This window comes from Hesperophylax consimilis, chromosome 1 (genome assembly GCF_061612785.1).
Source record: "Hesperophylax consimilis isolate HC1 chromosome 1, BYU_Hcon_1.0, whole genome shotgun sequence".
Taxonomy (NCBI): domain Eukaryota; kingdom Metazoa; phylum Arthropoda; class Insecta; order Trichoptera; family Limnephilidae; genus Hesperophylax; species Hesperophylax consimilis.
The window spans coordinates 11,233,189-11,254,504 of NC_142836.1; the positions used below are offsets into that span (position 1 = coordinate 11,233,189).

Consider the following 21,316-nt stretch of genomic DNA (forward strand, 5'->3'; position numbering starts at 1 on the left):
TTTCTGGACTCCCTAACCTAACCCAATCAAAGTGGAGATAGGTTTTTTCCGGACATCGGCGATTTGTTATTTGTTATGAATACGTGATGAGATGAAATACAATATATTATAGGCAAAGGACATTTTATCAGTATCAAATCAAAAATGGACAGTTAATTACGGAATCTTAGAAAAAAAAATTGCGGGTGTAATAATGTCTCTAAAAATCAAATCATAAATGAACACTTGTTTTCGAAAAGAACACCTCAAGCAGATATGCAAGGACATAATGATTAATTTTAGTGCCTAGATACTAAAAGCCTTAAAATCAATAGCTTCACGTTAGCACGTAAGTTAATAAATATTTCAACATTGATGCGTAGGCCCGATCGAAACTATATCGTCATCATTGATTTTATACATTTTATTTCGTCCTTCAGTGATTGTATTTAACATGAAAAATGATTTTATTGCGGCTAAAGTTGCACACCTGCAAGTGTGATGACCCCTTTTTCCAAATCATAATATTTACCAGTTGAAAAATGCATCAATCTGTTACCAGGCAGCAAAACGACTAAATCGAACATGAAACAGTTCGATAACCCTATTTTCTAAAACGAAATTAAAATGTTGACAAAGCCAAAAGCTGTTGCTGGGCGAAATATTATTTGCACCATAATACCCGCATTTTGAAAACTTAAACATGTTTTTGCAAGCTTACGTCACACAAACGATTGTAGCAGATATTATAAATAGCTCATTAAAACAAAATATTGGGGATTCAAGTTTTGAAACTACGCCGGTAACAACGCGATCTGTTCTTACAATTTCTAAGTGTCAACTGAAAGCTTTATTTATTTTTTATTATTTTATTTAATATTTGTATGTTTTCTACAATAAATATACAATTATACATATTATAAGGTGTTATCAAGGTAAATAATAATAGCTTTTCTTCACCATAAAGAGACGAGGCTCTTGTGTTTGGTGAGTGAATCCTAGCTCAATTATATGGAATCATGTAAGTAAGTAAATAATATATTTGCAAAACCAAAAGGATAAGTAAGAAATAGGCAAGATTTATCAATAATACAGTTTCAAGATTTGAAGGAAATAATAATAAGAGTAAGATATGGACTTTTATAGTAGTTTTAGGTATTTTTTTAATTTTATTTTAAATTCCTGAATATCTTCAATATTTTTTAGATACAATGGAAGGATGTTAAAATATGTTATACCTAGATAAAGATAGGTATTTTGTGTGTGCTTTGTATTAAGTTTTGGGATTTTGATAGTTTTTTGATATCTTGCTGATGAATTGAATTGTAAGTTATTTAACTGTATTTCTTTATAAATTTGTAGAATTGAATATTTTTTATATATATTGTCTATTGTGGGTACATTGAATATTGAAAAGAGAATCTCAGTAGAAAATTTGGATGGTTTTTTCAATATTACTTTAATTATCAATCTTTGAACTATTTTAAGTGGATTTAATATATTGTTATAAGTTCCTCCCCAGCCAATAATACCATATTGTAATATAGATTGTACAATTGCATAGTACACTCTTTTTAGGTTTTCTAGTCTAAGAATATTTCTAAGTCTTATAAATATATAAATACATTTTCTAATTCTTTTGACAAGTTCACAAATTTGTTTTTTCCATTTAAAATGTTGATCTATATATATATATATACCAAGATATTTAATTTCAGAAGTTAGACTAAGTATAGAACATTCTTGATTGCAATTAGTTCTGTTACATTTAAGTTGATGTATTATAATTTTTAATTCTGGTATTGATTTAAATTTGTTGATAGAGAATGGGATACATTTTGTTTTTTCAGTATTTAATGAGAGGAGGTTTTTATCGAACCAATTTTTCAGTATATTAATATCAGTATTTGCTAAGTTATTAACACTATTCCAATCAGTACCTTAAATTATTATGACAGTGTCATCAGCATAAGATATTATTTTTCCATTTAATCTTTGATTGAATATGTCATTTACATAAATGATAAACAGTAACGGTCCCAGGACTGTACCTTGAGGTATGCCGAAGTGACTTGTTTTTTGTTGACTAAGTACATCGTTGATTTTTACGACTTGAGGGCGTTTGAAAAGGAGCTTTGTATCCATTCTATAGCTGTACCACTTAATCCAATGTTTCTTAATTTACTTATAAGTTTGTCGTGTGATATGCTATCAAAAGCTTTTTTAAGATCTATGAAAATTCCAATGCATTTTAATGATTTATCTAATGAATTATGAACAAGACTAGTTAATTTTGCAATTGCATCCTGAGTGCTTCTACCTTCCATAAAACCAAACTGATTTTCATTTATTAATTTATTACATTTTACAAATTGGTTTATCCTTTTTTTAACTATCTTTTCGAAAATTTGCGCTATGTTCGAGATTACTGATATGGGTCGGTAATTGCTAACTTCTTCTGGGTTACCAGATTTAAATATTGGAGTAATGGTAGTTTGTTTGTTTGTAGCTGTATTTGCTTCTGTTCTCCATCACGGCACAATAATTTTAAAATATTACAAACTATGTGCAACGAGCTGTTTACTGCGGGCACTCACATAGTCGCTGAGCCAGACTCATCTGTCATCATAACCTAATAATGGGGCGTCTCCGTGTGCCGGCTCTTATAATCAAATGACCATGTCCCCGCTGAATTCCTGCTGGCTACCGACTGAACTGCCCACTGCCGCTGATCACCTAGAGGCTAGCCAATTCCTCCTGGCTACCGACTAAACCAGCACTGATGCTGACAACCTAGAGGCTGGTCAATCCCTGCTTCACTGATGCTGACAACCTAGAAGAAGGCCAATTCCCCCTGGCTACCGACTAAATCAACCACTGATGCTGACAACCTAGAGGCTGGCTAATTCCTCCTGGCTACCAAATGAACTAGCCACTGCTGCAGAAGTTGCTTGCACCATTTGCTGTATCGTATGGCGCGATGATGCACAATGTGCTCCAATCTGAAATTATTGCTGAAAGAATTCTGATTATCTCAGTTTCTATACATATATTAATACTCAGTTTCTTTGTTTCATTTCGGGGGCCTTTATGCAAAAAGCGACCACTCTCCCCCCGAGTCGCTCACACTCGAGGTTCGTTTTGGCGCGCGCGGCGTTTTGGAAAAAGGTGCCTTTCATTTGTTTCGGTCTTCAGGCGAAAAGTGACCGAGACGCCTCTCTGTCGGCGTAGAACCCGGGGTTCAATTCGGCGTGGAAAAACCTAAAATACGAGTCAGCCTAATTTTGGGTTAACTCGACCGGATTCGTACGGGGGGAGATGTCGACAAAAATTTGAGGAACTTCTGGCGGCGGAAACTGAAAGCGCTCGCGGCGCGCCATACTGAAGCGCCTCAGTGCGCTTTCCCGCCGCCAGAACGGCCCCACTCTGGCAAAAGTCGATTTGCGGCCGTATAATTGTCAGAGCTTCCCGATTGGGAATCGACGTTTCCCGACGAGGAATCACGAATGTTGCCACACGCGCGGTTTTGCAAAATTTTTGTTCATTTTCGCAATGTTTCGTTTTCATCGATCGGGATGATCTGTAAAACTTTTTCTCCTTCACCGTTTATATTTTTATTCAATTTCGAACGCACCCCGAACGCGAAATGATTCAATTTTTTTTCGTACGCCTCTCTCGCTCGAAAATGTTTCGTTTTTTGCATTACTCTAACGTAAATTAAAAAGACAATTGATTTTGATCTAGCGTCGGGTCTGATTTAATCAGGTAACATTGATTTTTTTTTTTAATTTCACGAAAAATTTTACGAATTTCCCCTGTTTCAGGGAAAGTGGTTTAATTTAAGAGGAAATGTTTTTCTTTGCATAGTGGTATCATTGGAAAAAATACAGTCACGTGGTCACCACGAAACCACGTGGTACAATTTTTTTATCAAATCTACGCGGTCATCCTAATGATTGAATTTCGTCAAAAAGGCGCAGTCTACGGTTAAAATATTCGAAAAAAATCATCGTCCGAAGGTATAGGAACGTTAATTGGCCGTCCTTCAAATGGCGCTCGGTTCAAAATGTCTCACAATAACCGGCTAAAGTTTTGACATTTGCGATTTGATCCGAAAAATGCCAACAGTCGGGTTTTTGGTCAATCAGAAATCAGCCAATCATAGACTAGCAGCGAAATGTTTAGAATTCAAAGAAACAATAAAATCTGTGTAGGTACTTACTTTGGAAGTAAATTTTTTTTAAATCGATATTTTTGAACGAAATAAAATTTAGTTTGGTAAAATTAATTTGGCACTGGTACCGTCGCCCCGTAGTGAAAAACTACATCGATAGCGTCTCGCAAATTTATAATTTGTACCAGGAGCGCAGAAATTGGGTAAGGTTAGCCTGGGAGCCATTCATATTTAAAGTTTTCATCTCTTTATTTTTTAATGAGTAGGTATCTAATTCCGTTATGTAAATATTTTTTCGGTATTTTTTTAAGTAGGTGCAGGTACCTACACAGATGGTACCGGGTAGAGGTCCTAGGTAGGCAGGTACTCAGTGCATGTTTTAGCCCTTTTCTAGGTTAGGTCCGTTGTGTTGTAATATAACGTATGGATTTAAAATAAAATAAAAAAACGATAAAATCTGTGCAGGTACTTACTTTGGTAGTTTATCTTTTGAAAAATCGATAATGCTTTTGAACGAAATAAAATTTAGTTTGGTAAAAATAATTTGGCACGGGTACCGTCGCCCCGTAGTGAAAAACAACATCAATAGCGTCACGCAAATTTATAATTTGGACCAGGAGCGCAGAAATTAATAGGGTGAAGCGATGTTAATTGTTTTGTAAAATAAACATTTTTTTAATCAAAAATTTTTCCAGTTTGAGTGTTTGTAATAAATTTGAGAGGCGGGCATGGGTACCGTCGCCCCGGGAGCCATTCATATTTAAAGTTTTTATCTTTTTATTTTTTAACGAGTAGGTACCTAATTGCGTTATGAAAATATTTTTTTTTTTAATTTTTTTTTTTTAATATATTATGTTTGAAGTTTTTTTTTTAATAAAATATTTTCCAATAAAAGTTTTTACATTTTGCGTGTTTATAGAGCAATGTTTTTTTCAAAAATAAAACTCGCTGGGACTTTTGAAGAATGTCGGTGACAAAAACCGTACATACGATATGGGTATCAAATTACGCGTCTCAACTTACAGAATCCAAATGGCTCGGTGAAAAAATGATCAGTCAAATCCTTGGCTTTTTTTTTCTCAAAATTTCCATTTCTTTCTAACCATACATATATTTGAATACATTTGTGGTCACACACTCATTTTTTCATTTATTTGCAAACATACATATTACATTTTTTTAAGTTTTTAAATTTTGCGTGTTAATTGAGCAATTCTTTTTCCGAAATAACAACTTTTGAAGAATGTCGGTGACAAAAACCGTACATGCGATATGGGTATCAAATTACGCGTCTCGAACTACACAACCCGAACGGCTCGGTAAAAAAATGATCAGTTAGCTCCTTGGCTCTTTTTTTCTCAAAATATCAAATTTTTTCTAAACACACATAAATTTTAATACATTTGTGGTCACACATTCATTGCTTCATTCACATGCAAACATTTATATTACATTTTTAAAGTTTTAAAATTTTGCGTGTTAATTGAGCAATTCTTTTTCCAAAATAACAACTTTTGAAGAATGTCGGTGACAAAAACCGTACATACGATATGGGTATCAAATTACGCGTCTCGACCTACACAAACCGAACGGCTCGGTAAAAAAATGATCAGTAAGCTCCTTGAGATTTTTTTTTCTCCATATAGACATTTCTTTTTTAAAATTTTGTAGTACAACACTCCTGGCTTTATTCACATTCAAACATTAAACCAAATATTTACCCATTAGTTTCGGGCAAAAAGCAAAAGTGTCGAAACACACTCTTTGCTTCATCCACATTCAACACCAAAAAACATGTAATTTTTTATATTTCACATCCACTTACTCGATTAATTTTGACCCATTAGTTGCCTGCAACGGGCGAAAAGCTAGTCTGTGTATTAAAACACAGTTGTATTGGAATACATATAACTATTTCTTGTGAATTGGGTTGGCTGTAAGAAATAAGAAGTACCTATAAGCTACACTCCTTTGTACGTTCTGTATACCAGTACAATACATCTAATGAAAATGTAAATTTTGATTCGAATCGTCTTTCTTTTATGATGGTTTGGATAAAACACCTCACGGTGTTTTACTTAAATCATTACCCAGGTTGAGGGCTGATATGTGCCTGTGCTTACTATTTACATTATTTTTTTGTAAAGGCAAACACGTCCCGTAGAGTGATATTATTACGTATTTGATATTTACAGCTTGGGAATTGCGTGTTGAGTGTGTGGATAAACTAATTATCTGAACAATGTGTTTTGAGGGTTACGCTGTTTTTTCGCAACTAGGTCCTCTTGCAGTTCTAAAACTAAAAAGTAAAATAAAGAAAGGCGTGTTGAATAAAAAGGAGCATCATTATATTTCTAGCTCTTGTTTCATTCTGTTGCTTTTTGCTATGTTCTTATTTTGCCCACGGTTAAATATTTCTTAGGCTGAAAAAAGATCTATTATTTATATAATACGACTGAGTAATTCAAAGTCACCGGGAGAAAATCTTGGAAGTATTAGGATGTATTGTTTCACAGAATTTGATCATTGGAGGATGCCCGCCACCTTTGATCCACTCTTGCAATTTTTGGCATATCATTACAAGTTATGCAACACTTTGTGAGCGATCTCGGGCCAAAATGTGGCAAATTTATCTACCTTTTGTAAAACATTTCTTTTAAACAATCTTGCGATCTAAACTTTGCGTTAGTAGAACGTTGATATAAAACTTCCTTTTTATCAACATATGTCTCAAATTGACATTATATAGCCGATTCCACATGTGTCTAAATTCTAATTTTGTTTATTCATAAGTTAAGAAATGTTATTTTTTAATTGTTTATTCACAAGTTGCAATTTAATAACCTATCTATTTATCGTATTTTACACTCTTGTCATTTTTTTTCGTAATAAAATCTTGAATTTTCCGCCTTATATCTTTTACATTGTGAAATTGGCTGTCTGTTTAAAACATACAGTAAATTTACTTTGGTATTTGTGTTGAATATCCTAATTTAATGTGGACAGTTTGCGATCCGATAGCAAAACCGAATTCTATGAAATATTTTTTAATACTAATAATAAAGTTTTTTAACAGCTGTTAACGATTTAAATTATGTTTACTAATAAATATTTGTTTCTGTTATTATCAAGTAGGCCAAATATGACTTACAAAAATATAAAATATTCAATTTTGAGCCAAATAAGTACCTCGAACTGCAATTGGAATAGAATTAATTCATAGAATACGCGCATTTCAATTTTTTTTATGGATGTGGGGGGGGGGAATTTCAAAATCGGATACTCAGAAATTACGGTCGCTCGACTAGTTTTCATTATTTCGATCATTAATGCGATCGCTCGGGTTTTTAAAGAATTCTAACGTTTCATCAATTTCACTAGAAGTAAGAAAACAATAACATACTTCGGGCACACAGACTTGCTCAAACACATTTCTATCAATTTATCTTAAAAGATATGAAGACACTTGCTTTGTTAAAATGTGGTTCATCATAAAACATATCAAATCAAACACCATTTTTATTAGATTATAAACCAACAAAATTCTGTTTACGAGTATAATCAAATATGAATATAAAACATTTATTATATATTGACGCCGAAAATGCCAAAATTCCGTAAGAAGGGATTAAAAGAAAGCCTTTAAGCTAGTTACTTTAAAGAGCAAGTCTTTGTGTACTTTAGATTAGGTCTTCTCGAGAAACGTGGAATGATAAATAGACTATTTAAATATATATAATTCATAAAGATAATATATATCAGTCTCTTATTGATTTAGCATTTTGCCTAATCCCAAGAGATATATGAATTATTTACCAAATATAGGAAGCCTTTGTTCAAAATTCTCAAGTAAAAATCGGTACACTTATAACAAACAGAAACCATTATATATATTATTTACAGATAATTTAAAATAAATGTTAACCAAATGTAAAATGAAAGTATTTGGTGAAATAAATGTGAACCAAAATAATTTATTGTGCTTCTCGTTATTACATGAATTTTGAAGCAAAATTATTCTGTCCACAGAATAAAATTATTGTAATTTTCGTTAAATTATTCAAATAGCGAAACCAAATTGTTCTTATATTTACTGAAACATATTCATTCAAAACAGGTTCGTACATATTCATAAATTAGGTTCAACACTTTCAAAAATCAAAAAAATTGCGAGCTGTAAAAAGGCATATTAAACTGGTTTAATGATGAGACACCAGTGTTTGTTGCTTCAGAAAAACGAAAGTTCGAAAGTATTTTTATCATATTGGCCGTATTATATTTGATCAAATATTCATTGAATCAAAACATTTGCTCTGCGAAGATAATATTTTCATAAATTAGATATTGTTGAATTAATCTTATCACTGTGTTACTTAATTACGGAAGTGCTTTCCAAGTTAGTTTCAAGTTTTGATATTTCAATTTGTTTTAAGAACCCACTGTGCAACGGTTGAAGATTAAATATTATCTTATTTATTATTGTAGAAAAATTTTGCGTAAAGTGATCGATAGTCATTCAGATTCAAAAGCATATGCTTCTATATAAATATTTACCACTAGATACTTGCTTGTATTGTATGTATTTAGTGAAAAGTTAGATGGAAAATCGTACATTTAAAGTAACAAATAAAGCGTTATAAAACATTCTCGTAAAGTAAATTAAATAAGTTATGTGTGAATGTTGCCACGTTTATTTTGTACAAACCAGATTATATTTCTATTTGTGTGTTACCGGGTGAATAAGAATGGAAATTAGCAGGGTTGTCACTTAGATATGCCGGATTTTTAAGTGTAAGACAATAATCATTTTGGTCATTTGGTCAGACAATAATCATTTTGGTCCAAAATAGATTTTTTTCTCTTCTCTTGTGATGTGACTAAAAATGTGCCGCGTAAGTGTTCCCAACAGCTTCTCACTGTCCGGAGTCAGTGTAACTGTGATCTCCAATTTATTGAGGTAGATTAGAGGGAAGAAGAAACAGAAATCGGGAATAGGAAGGTTGGGAAGTCTCAGAACTGGTCAGAAAATAGGTTAAAGTCATTCCAAGTCACGTTTAAATTCTGAAGGGTAGTCTTTCAAGAGGCCGATTACTGGTTTGCCTATACCGGGATTCGCACCATAACATTTACAAAAATCTTTTAACTATGAGGAAATGATTGATAATATGGTGTCATAATATTAAATAGGTATTCATCATCGAATTTTAATAAAAATAATATGAGAAAATTGGAAAAATAACTCGTAATACAGTTATTGGAATATCAATTCATTTAGACGTTTTAAAATATGTTTACAGGGGAATGATGCTGAAATAAAATATGTTTACAGAGGAATGATGCGGAAATAAAATATATTTACAGGAGAATGTAATGTTATAAAATATTTATATAAATAAATAAATTAGTAAATTGACTAACTACCTAGTTAGACTCGAGAATAATTCTCCACAAACCGGGAATTGTAATTAGTTAATTAAGATTGTTATGTATTATTTTATTATATTGTATCTTCTATTATTAAAATAAAAAAAAATACAAAATAAAAAAATGTTTACTGGGGAATAATGATGAAATAAAATATGTTCACAGAGGAATGATGATGAAATAAAACTAAATATTAACGTATAATAAAAATAAAATTAATTTGAAAAGAAGTGTCACATCCATACAGAATAAAGCATTCATAATCACTAGAGTTTCAGCTACAACCCTGTTTACGTACACATTTGTGTAAGCGGTCGTAAACTGGGAAACGTTAGGATAAATGTCATATCAAGAGAGATTTAATTAATTTTAGCACGTACACCATCAATCAAGCTTTAATATCTTTCCTTGTTATGGTACTAAAATTGTTGAAACGTGGGGCAGTCTAATTAGTTTGCCCCAAAACTGGCTCCAACCCGTTGGAATAAAAACCCAACTCGAGAATATATCCCACTTTTATGGTGATTCAAAAAGATAAATTTTAAACTGCGGGTAAAAAAGTGTATTGGCTTACCCACTCCGGGTAAATCACCCAATTTTAACAAATGGGCTTTATTTTGTCATCGGGGTACTTTACAAAAATCCGTAAAATTTCAAAAGATTTATTAAGAGGAAATATATCAGGTATATTATCGGCTTTTTCAAGCGATAGAATTTTGAATAAATTTACATTATGGATTATTGGCTCGATACATTATCAGAATTTAAGATCGATACATGTATTAATTTAGTAGAAATTAGCCGATTCGACCAATTGTAAGGGCAAAATGATTAGAATAAACTTGACATTGTTGTTACCGCATGTCCAATAGGTGTCTATTTCCGTAATATAAATCATGTAATAATCAGAAAAAAAACTATTTTAAACGCAAGCATCTTATTTATTGAAAATTTTAAAGATTAAAGAAAGTTAATTGAAAGTTTCATCTCTGGAATGGTGAGCACTAGAGTCTTAAAATTTGCGCTGTTGTTCTATCAGGAATATCTAGGTCAACCTGACTGATTTCAGTTATATATAAAGCAGTCACAGAATAAGACTAGCCATATAATTTTAATTGTTACAGTAGAAAAGATTTTTGAAACCTTACTTTTTTAAAACTTTAAGAAATCACCTAGCGTAACAAGTAAGAACTAGTTTAAAAGACACGTTACTCAAGTAAAGTTGAGTTTGATTCTGTTTTTACCTAATAAACTGACTGGAACTTGCTTTACGATCGTTATGCAAGGTGACAGCAGAGGACTCGGTAAAAGTAATAAGTCCACAGCGCCACTGAGAAACTAGAAGACTTGCTTCAATGATTCCTGAGCGTTTTCCGAGCCCGTAAAGCGTTGGAGTCTAAGGCGGTGGAAAATAACTCACTTATCTCAGTCCGTTCGTTAATGTAATAACGTTCTACCCTTATAGATCAGCAAATTAATTCTGTTAAGGATATTAGCCTCTAGCTAAACTCTCACTTAATTCAAATTTCTTCGTTGGGAAAACCTGTTTTTAAGCCTACAGTTTTGTTAATCAAATTAACTATCAAAACCAAATTTAAATAATATATTGAATGACCGACTTCGCCCAGGATAGACACCTATCAATTGAAAAATATTTAACAAACAATAAAGGTCGCCAGCATTTTGTCTTACTTTTGGCAGTTAAATGGATATGACTACGAACATAATTACATTGACCTAGAAATCCTGGATAGAAAAAAACTGTAAAATTATCATGACGCCGAAGCTCGCCGCGTTCTTGAGTTTCTTTCTGCAAACAAATTTTCTGCTTGGTCGTCAAGAAAGATACAAATTAGATCAACAAAATAAGGCTTAAAATCAAGTATAATATTACGCAACATGACTACATTTAAAGTTTTTTTTTAGATTTTTACAAAGAAGATTGGTATAACTAGAAATCCAAAATAAGCAAAGCAATAACTTATAAAATAGGGTAAAAAACAGGATTAGTTCTTAAGGCAACCCATTTCATTTATTAAGAAACCGAGTAATTCTTGTGCCTTTCATAATATCCCATTTGATTATATTTGTACGATGTTTTTCCGTAATTGAAGAAAGTGTGTTGGCGGAAAAGCTTCCAGATAGCTGGATATTTTTAAGGACCACATTTTAAAAAGAAAAAGCGAGTATAAACGTGGGGGGCTAGTCTGTAGAGGTAAATTTGTTTGCCGAAATTATAATTTTGGATTTGGTGATGTAAAAAATACAACCAACGAGATAAAGCAATAATATTTTTGGTAACTGTTTATTATGCCACAACCAAGATCAGTCGGTTGTTAGTTGTTGATACTTGTAATTTCGCAAATACTCCCTTTGAAAATTATTCATTCAAAACCTGTTCGATTTAAAAATATTTTAACATATTTAAATAGTTTAAATTTAAATTTCCCCGGCTCTTAATAATAAGAAAAATTATCTCATTTTTAATTGACTTTATATGAAGGTTTACGGTTTTTTTTTTGGTCAACAGTTGAACTCGACTTTTTGGTATTAATCCTCAAGATTACTTACTCAAAAAATAATGTTCCACTCGAAGAACTCAAGACCATCCATTCCACGAAGGTAGGTATGTAACGAACCACTCTCGAGGTGATATTTTGGGAAAAAAAATATTTTAAATTATTCAAGAATTATTATTAATTTCAAATCCCTCAAGTAAAGGTATTTTTATATGGCAGAATGGTGGGTTTATAACAAGTTTTATGAAGGTCTTTTCATATGGTAGTATAGTGGTTTTACAACAAGCTTTATAATGATCTTTTCATACGGTAGTATAGTGGCTTTATAACAAGCTTTGTGATGTTCTTTTATTTGGTGGTATAGTGGCTTTATAACAAGCTTTATGATGATCTCCATATGGTAGTATAGTGCCTTTATAACAAGCTTTATGATGATCCTTTCATATGGTAGTATAGTGGTTTTATTACAAGCTTTATGATGATCTTTTCATACGGTAGTATAGTGGCTTTATAACAAGCTTTGTGATGTTCTTTTATTTGGTGGTATAGTGGCTTTATAACAAGCTTTATGATGATCTCCATATGGTAGTATAGTGCCTTTATAACAAGCTCTATGATGATCTTTTCATATGGTAGTATAGTGGTTTTATTACAAGCTTTATGATGATCTTTTCATATGGTAATATAGTGGTTTTACAACAAGCTTTATGATGATCTTTTCATACGGTAGTATAGTGGCTTTATAACAAGCTTTGTGATGTTTTTTTTATTTGGTGGTATAGTGGCTTTATAACAAGCTTTATGATGATCTCCATATGGTAGTATAGTGCCTTTATAACAAGCTTTATGATGATCCTTTCATATGGTAGTATAGTGGTTTTATTACAAGCTTTATGATGATCTTTTCATATGGTAGTATAGTGGCTTTATAACAGGCTTTATGATGATCTTTTCATATGGTAGTAGAGTGGCTTTATAACAAGTTGTGGGATGATCTTTTTATCTGGTAGTATAGTGGCTTTATAACAAGCTTTATGATTATTTTTTTCATATGGTAGTATAGTTGCTTTATAACAAGCTTTATGAGGACTTATTTACAGTTGAAAAATTTAAGTACACATTTTCACGTTATTTTTCGGGAAGTTATTAATAATGATTAGTTTTAAAGTCCATAATCAAAATGATAATTTACTAATAATAATGTTGACGTATAACACCAAACAGTAAAAGTTGTGCTAAACATCTGTTCAAAAAATTCTGCTTCATGTAATCAGCTATGAAGTAAAGATTTCGAAAAGCAATTACTGAACAACGTCTCTAAATTTTAACGACATTTGAATTAAGGAGGTCAGAAAATTTATTCATTTTTGCCTGCCAACTTCCAGCCCCGGAAAAGTACGGTAAATTAAAACCTCCTACAGGCGAAGTGAAAGTACTCAACAGATGAAAAAAAGGCAAAATGTGTTAATAGAACTTACTTGTAACTTTTCAGCGTAGAAGACGAGACTGGCAAACACCACGATACCCAGCACCAAAAAGAACACCAGCAGAGTTAGCTCCTTGGCTGATGCTTTGAAGGTGTGTATGAGGATCTTCAGCCCCGGGGAATGTCTAGTCAGCTTGAACAACCGAAGTATCTTGATGATGGAGATAAACTCGAGGATGTCGGTTTTGTCGCTGACCCGCTGGGCCATGCTGGACTCGACTATAACGTCCATGTAGAAGCTCAGAGTGGCTATGAAGTCGATCACGTTGACTGGAGATTTGATGAACTGTATCAGATTCGGGGCTACCTGTAAAAAAAGTAGTCTTTAGTTTATAATAAAAATTCATTTATTTTATTTATTGGTAAAGGTAAGAGACAAACAGCTTATACATAAAATATAAATATAAATATATACATGTTACATACAGTCAAGCCAAAAAAGTCTACTATATTAAAATTGATTGGAGATGGAGTTTTATTGATAATAATAATTTTTATTCCAGGATGTGGGGAGGTTAGTGCAATCCCACACGTCCTATATTTATTTTAAATTTTTTTAATAGAAAGACAAACATTCCCGGGTTACGAATAACCTGACAATATTTGAAAATCTCCTACTACCACCACAGTAAGCTGAAAATGTAGCTTGTGTTGTGATGGAGGACTTAGCCAGCCGAGTAATTGAACATACTACGCCTTGGTGGGACCCAAACGCGATGTCAACTCGGCCACCGACCGGTCCATATATATGCATATTTTTTGTACAGTAGGTATGTGAAATTGAAAAAATATATGACGAAAAATAAATTAACAACTATGCAGGGCGTGGTCTTGAGTGAGCTTGGGCCCAGCGCTCATTCAGTGGTGGCGTTTTGTGCTGGTAGGCTGCAGTCACCAAAGTGTTGGCAGAGGCCACTAGCCGCATCCTGGCTCCAGTGACCAAGTTTATACATTTGATTGTGCATTACCTAAAATACCTTAAATCAAACCACTATAATATTAAATTAAGCAGAAACAGTGTTTATTTGAAGCAGCTTGATCTAATTAACGCAGCTATTAAAAAAGTGAGCTTAAGCGTCTTGTGAATTAAAAAACATTCTCTATCCAGGATTTCTAGAGCTTTGAAATAACACTTTAATTGACAACAAGTAGTTAATGAAAAGCTTTATGAATGCCTGTTTTACACCAATAATAAATTAAACCTTATTTTAATTATTTCTAAAGAAAGATAAATTACGCTGAAGATGAAAAAATAATGCGGAGTTTCCTCCAATTTTTGAACATTCATATGAAATAATATTGAATTCCTACAAATTCACTTTTCCTGAACTGCTGAAGTATCAAACCTACGACGTAGGATATTTTAATTAAAAATTAACATGTGTAGGAAAACAATGAATGAATAAACAAATGTTATACTTTGAAAGATATTTACATAAACATTAAGCCTGTGTATTAACCATTTTCTGAACTGCGCAAGATATCTGGAGGCTTTTGGCCGAAAAATCGATTCCGAACTATTTTTAGACTACGAATCAAAGATGAAACAGGATGATGCCTGTTTAAATTATTCAGATATGTATCTACCTGATTCATTATTCGAAGAAGTAAGAGTTAAAGAGAAACGCCGAAAGCTTTATTATTTTCATTTAAAAATAAGTATTCAAAAATACCAGATCACGACAGTCAACCCTCAGGTTAGCAGGGTCATCAGCTATCAGGAGGTTGGAGGAACCAAATAACACACCAGATATTAAGTTGAAATGTCAGGAGCTACAGACTGAAATAAACTGCTACATAATTTAAGAATGATTACGGACTCGACAAATTTCAGAGCTAAACTTAAAACCCATCCTTTCAAACAAACACATCCATCAATGCTAGAAATGTAAGCTAGTTAGTACTTACCTAAAGTTACTTCTCTCAAAATTTAAATAATTTCATGGACTAGTGCGCAATTGAATTGAGCTACCGATATATAAATTTTCAGTGCGTGACATATTAACTAAATATAACTAAATGCATAAAAACGTAAATAAAAATTGATGATTTCGTATTTAAAGATTTGTATACCTTCTAAGGTTATTTTGGTTAGTAAATAGATAAAGCTTTTATAGCTCCGCTGAGGTGATTTTTCACAAAATGCACGGTATTTACCTAGTATTTCTCAAAATGACCTAGTATTGATAGTGAGAAAAATATTTTAATCCCTTTCGGCTACTAAACCTCAGACAGGTTAATGAAGTTGGTTTTCTGAATTTTGGTTCCTTGCGTATCCCTGTGGAAGAAGGGCTTAATTCATTGACCAAAAGAAAAACTAGGGAAAATTCGTTTATGGCAAATTTCTTTTGATTTGATTAATCTGTTTTGATAGCATTTGTAAAATAAAAGTTTATGATATAATTAGGCTTTATTTTACGAAAACATCATGGCTTTCCCATAATGATTTTTTACTATACATTTTGCATATTATAATTTTTTTAATTTTAAAGGATACATTTCACACAAGGACACAAGAAGTTATGATCGTCTTTGAGATGCATCAGCGAATCAAACCACCACTTTACGTATCATCCCGCATAGGGGAATATGATAATTTCTAACATACTTTTTAAATAAAAGCTCAGCCGGTCAAATATTTAATTGAAAAACAAGGAAAATATTTCTTTCTTCTTTTAAAGACGAAAGGTTTACGTATTTACTATTTAACACGTGCTTAATAGGCTAGAACTAAAAGGTGCCGAATCAATGGCGACATCGGTTTTCATTCAAATCCACACAAAGGCATTTCTAGTGTGTATTATTCAATTAATGGTTTTTACTAGAAACTTGATACTATAAAATGAACACGATCTTCAGATATATTAATGTTTATAAAAAAATCTAGTTACATAATCTTTCTAATTTTTAAAATTGCAAAAATATAAGTAACAATACTGTAGTATCGCAATGGCTACACGTTTACCAACAATTTAACATGTAAAACAAAGGGGTTTTGTACTTACAACGGATCTCACAGCCAGCTCAATGGTAAACCAAACATTGCAGACGAGCTCGACGTAGAAGAATGCTTTGTGAGGTTGCCCGTAGTTCTCCTGCCATTTGTTTGCCGTAGCGGCTGAATACTTGAACTTTCCATCGTGGGGATTCGTTCTATGGAGATTTCCGTAGAACGTGCTGTATTCATTTCTTTTTCTTATCCTCATCAAGTTCTTCGGTTTCCCATGTGTAATGTTCATCAAGATAGTGGAGTTGGAGCTTTTGTTGTGTGATTTATTTTGGTTTGTGAGCGGCACCTTTCGTTCTGGTTCGCTCGTGGTCCATGATGAGATGTTGGTCGGATTGCCTGTTGTAAAGTTAGAGACTCCCACTATGGAATTATATATTGTGTACTCTACGCGAAGGTCTGGGTGAGTTTTTAGGCAAAATGAAAGGACTGATACGCAGATGAAGAAGACTGATATGACGGATATTATCTGAAACAAAGAAAATTCAATTAAAATAAGATGATCTTTTTTAATTACTCTTCATGCAAACAGCTCCTTAACGCGGTGTGACCGTCCATTACATTTAATTATCTTATTTAATTTGTTTTTCGTCCAAAGACTGTTCAATGGTAGGTTTGGCGTGTATCTTGGCCTTGTTCTGTGTCCCAGTTTCTTGTCTGTGCCACATATTACCAACTGGTACTTGTAGTAGGTACCATTATCCAGAATAGTAATTATACCCAAGACCGAAAATCTATTTTTGAGGCAGTAAAACATAATAATTGTCTTGTGTAGTGACATGAGAATGGTTTTTGTTTTGTTATGCAACATTTTTTAGTTCACATTTTAATTCCCAATTATATGTTTTGTTGTTGTGTATAATTCATAGACCTTAATTTATTTTTATTTTTTTATTTGAAAGTAAATTAAGTTTAAAGAAGTTTATTATTAAGTTCTACCAGGATTTACAAACAAAAATACTTACAGAACTTAACGATAAATGAGAAAATTAAAAATAAAAATACTTTATATATTATATTAAATTAAAGATAAATGATAAATTTACAAACCAAAATACTTGCAGAACTTAACGATAGTTAATTTAATTTTAAAAAATATAATTCACTAGCTGATGTGGACCCGGCATTGCTTGACTTTTCTATACTTTTAATAAATATAATATAATATTGAATCTATTAAAAAATACTGAATCCTCTTAAATACCGCGTATTCATCAAACAAGTTCAAATTACAATGACAAAAAATATTTCAGCCAAGAAACTCCACAATATCTCCCCCCCCCCCCTCATATGAAGCGAATAGAACATTTGAATGAGAAATCATATTTTGTATGTACAATTTTTAAATAGTCGCTTTAGTAAAAAAAAATCAATGTATATACAGGGTGTCCGGAAACTCGTAGTACAAGCGGGAAACTGGTGAATCTACATCACATTTGGAGTCGATTTTGTAGTATATATTTTTTTGATTTGAGCTTTCGTTATCGAGTTAATCGAGTTAGAAGTTGATTTTTTTTTTTTTTTTTTTTTTAATCAAATTCTTATAAATTATTACTGAAGATCAAAGTACCCAACTAATTAAAACTATTTGAAAGTAAAACAAATGAAGAAACTCGGATTTGAAGCATTATTTTGAAATCACCCTTCATTTAATCCGGTGTAATCATAAAATATTTCTGCTCTGCAGGGTTAAAACATCTGTTGTTCAACCCTAAACACCAGAAAAAACTTTAACCCTAAAATAGCCGAAAAATATTTTTTTTGGTTTTTTTTTTGTGAAAATGCTCAAATCAAAAAATTTATGTTTATTCGGGTTCCCCATGTGGTGTAGATTCTCCAGTTTCCCGCTTGTACTACGAGTTTCCGGACACCGTGTATAAACCTTCCAGAAGAAATTCTTCAAATGAAATTCTATAAAACTCCATTGCATTTCTTAGAAGAACTAAGCGCACAAATAAACAGATGCGAATAGTGACTTTGTTTTGTTCTATTTAGAGATACCCACATTACGATATTTACTAGAAGTTTATCAGGAAACGGCCTGTAATCCCGATCCCAGAATGTTCCGGGATGTTCTGGAATATTGTGGAATGGTCTTGAATACTCTCGAATATTCTCGACTGTTCTAGAAATTTCTAGAGGGCGAAACTTCCAACCCTTATATTTTCAAAAGCACGCCCTTCAGGTAAAAACGGGAACCTTCTTCATGGATGGGGATAGAAGACTACCACGCAGTTTTAGCGGAATGCACATTGTATACTTACTTTTATGATATAGGTATATTCATTATAAATAATATATGAAAACATTCACTCTCAAAAAATAATTAAGTTCAATGAGAAAATAACGATGTCAGTATAAAGTCGAATCATATCAAGAGATAATTTTTGTTTTTTAATTTTTAAAATATGAATACAGCACAAGCTCCCAACCACCTGGAGGCAGTGAGACTATAGCTTCCCAATTGTGAGGCTGAAAGTAGTAGGGAGGGGAAGGAGATGGGGAACACGAAGGTGAAAGGTTGATTGCTGGCCTTTTTCTGGAAATCAAGCGCTATTTCATTGTTTTTAAAACAACAATCAAAACACGAATGAACACACGATTGTCCACATTCTGCGTAACGATGATAAATCCACAAGGTGGATTCGCGAAAAAAGAATTCGCTTTCTCAAAACCGAAAACTTTCCTAAATTATAGATAGGTAGGTAGGAAATATAAATAAAATAATAGGTACAACATTCAAAAGTTAAAAAAAGTTGTAAAAATATAGAATTGAAAATTAATTTACACTTTTAAAAAGTATTCAATAGGTATCCCATATAAATAAAAATCGGATATGTTTATCCGAGACACAATCTAGGTTACAAACCAATTCATCAGAAATTTGTGACCATTCAAAAAAGGAAGCCGCAAAAAAAGTGGGAAAAATTAGTTAAATATAATACTTTTACTTCTGAATTTTAATAACTAGTTCCCAATGGTCGAGTGGTTAGGACGCTGTCCTGGTAAGATAAGAGATGTGGGTTCGAGTCCTAGTTGTGACCGTTACCTTTTTATTATCTGTGTCTTGTTCTGTTTTATATTTTGTTAGGATTTGTTAATATTATCTTCTTCTTCAATAAAATATATGATTAAATCTTGGTGTATTTAATGACATAAGGCAGTAATGTATATCTTAATTAAGGTATTTGAATGATGTGAAGTATTTGTCATTATTAACGCTTGCGATAAACCTTCCCAGGATCGAAACGTTAATACGGACGAAAAATGTGGAAAGAGAAGCATTTTTTCGATATGTGAGATACACACGCCCTTCTTGGTCCATGTGTTGTAAACAAAATATACAATCGGATAATATCTTCCCAAGGCAAGATTTGTCTCATGAGGAATATTACTGGTAGGATATTTTTAACGTGGGCTTCGCGTTGTTAAGCTCTTCTTCGGTTGACAAATAAAGGAAAAGAAAAATAGAAAAAAAACATTGTTTAATAACATCAACCCTGAAGGCATTGGTTCATGGCAGTAGTTGTCTAAGAATTACTTGCGACGAATTTGGTAACTTCGGGGTGAAAGGATCGGCTTATGTTATTATGTTTTTCTCATAAAACATTCTAACCTTGCCTCAACTAGCCTACGAATTGAGGTTAAAAATATAACTGGCTGTGATGTTGAGAACTATTAGTTTGACACTTACATAAAACAGGCTTCCACTGATTTATTTGCGCGCCGCTTTTGCAATTACCAAATTCTGCATGGGAATTAGTCAAAGAGATGTTCAGTTATCGGTTGCTTTTAGCGAATTTCCTTTTTAACTCGACCGATTGGCATTTCATCTGTTTGTAATTTTTTTTTTGGTTCAAGATGGTGGCCGTATTAACTACTACATTTATATCTCGCCAGAGTATGCATGCTCGTGATGTTAAATATGAATAATTAATATTATGGTACCTACCGGCTTGTAAAAATTTTGAAAAAAGAATTTCCATAGAGATGGTGACATTTATTTTAACAAATTGTATAATTCCATATTTGAAAAAAAGGTTACTTAAAACGTTTTCGGTTTATTATTATGTGGGTAGGTATTTCAGTACCTACTCACAAATCAAACGATTTTAGAGGAAATATTGATTTTGTTTTATTAAACAAAAGAAAATCAGAAGCATTGCTTTTTAGACACAAGGTTTACATTTCACAAAACAACTAGTATATATATATATATATATACACATGATAGTATAGAGGAAATGTTCATTCCTAACACAATTGAATAATAGTATGGCAACAATGGAAGGGAGGGGAACCTAAAACAATATGTCTTTAGGTCTATTGGTCAATATGTCTGAAACCAAACCACTTATCATAACAATATCGTGTATCACAAACATGATGTGGCATATCTAAAGAGTACCTGCTTGTTTTAACGCCAATTATTCATTAAAATAACTTCTCCAAATCTACTCTAGCCTAACCTATTTTCGTCTTCATTCTGCATTGAAATATTTTTATCAGTTCTTAGCATTGCTATTATTAAAAATACCGGCCATATTTTTTTACACTGTTGAAAAAAATCTGACAGCCTGTGACAATAATTTTTTTGCAAAATACACAAGAACTTTTTTTTGAAATTGACTACATTTTCACTACCCTTTGCCCTTAAATTGAAGTGTCAGGTGTCCATTTTTAAGATCAGACATATGGATATTCTTAACGAAGCTCGAAAAGGACGA

The 21,316-nt window shown here is 32.4% G+C and overlaps 1 protein-coding gene across 1 annotated transcript in view; it reads right to left on the reverse strand.

The window, feature by feature from the left end:
- The window catches only part of LOC149426277 (uncharacterized), a 375,377-nt gene that overhangs the window by 126,053 nt on the left and 228,008 nt on the right, over positions 1 to 21,316 (reverse strand). The window contains exons 6-7 of the mRNA XM_089648535.1: positions 16,588 to 17,058; positions 13,575 to 13,889 (exon numbers count right to left, since the gene is read on the reverse strand). Of these exons, the coding sequence (XP_089504661.1) occupies positions 13,575 to 13,889; positions 16,588 to 17,058 (786 nt within the window). The remainder of the gene's footprint in view (positions 1 to 13,574; positions 13,890 to 16,587; positions 17,059 to 21,316) is intronic.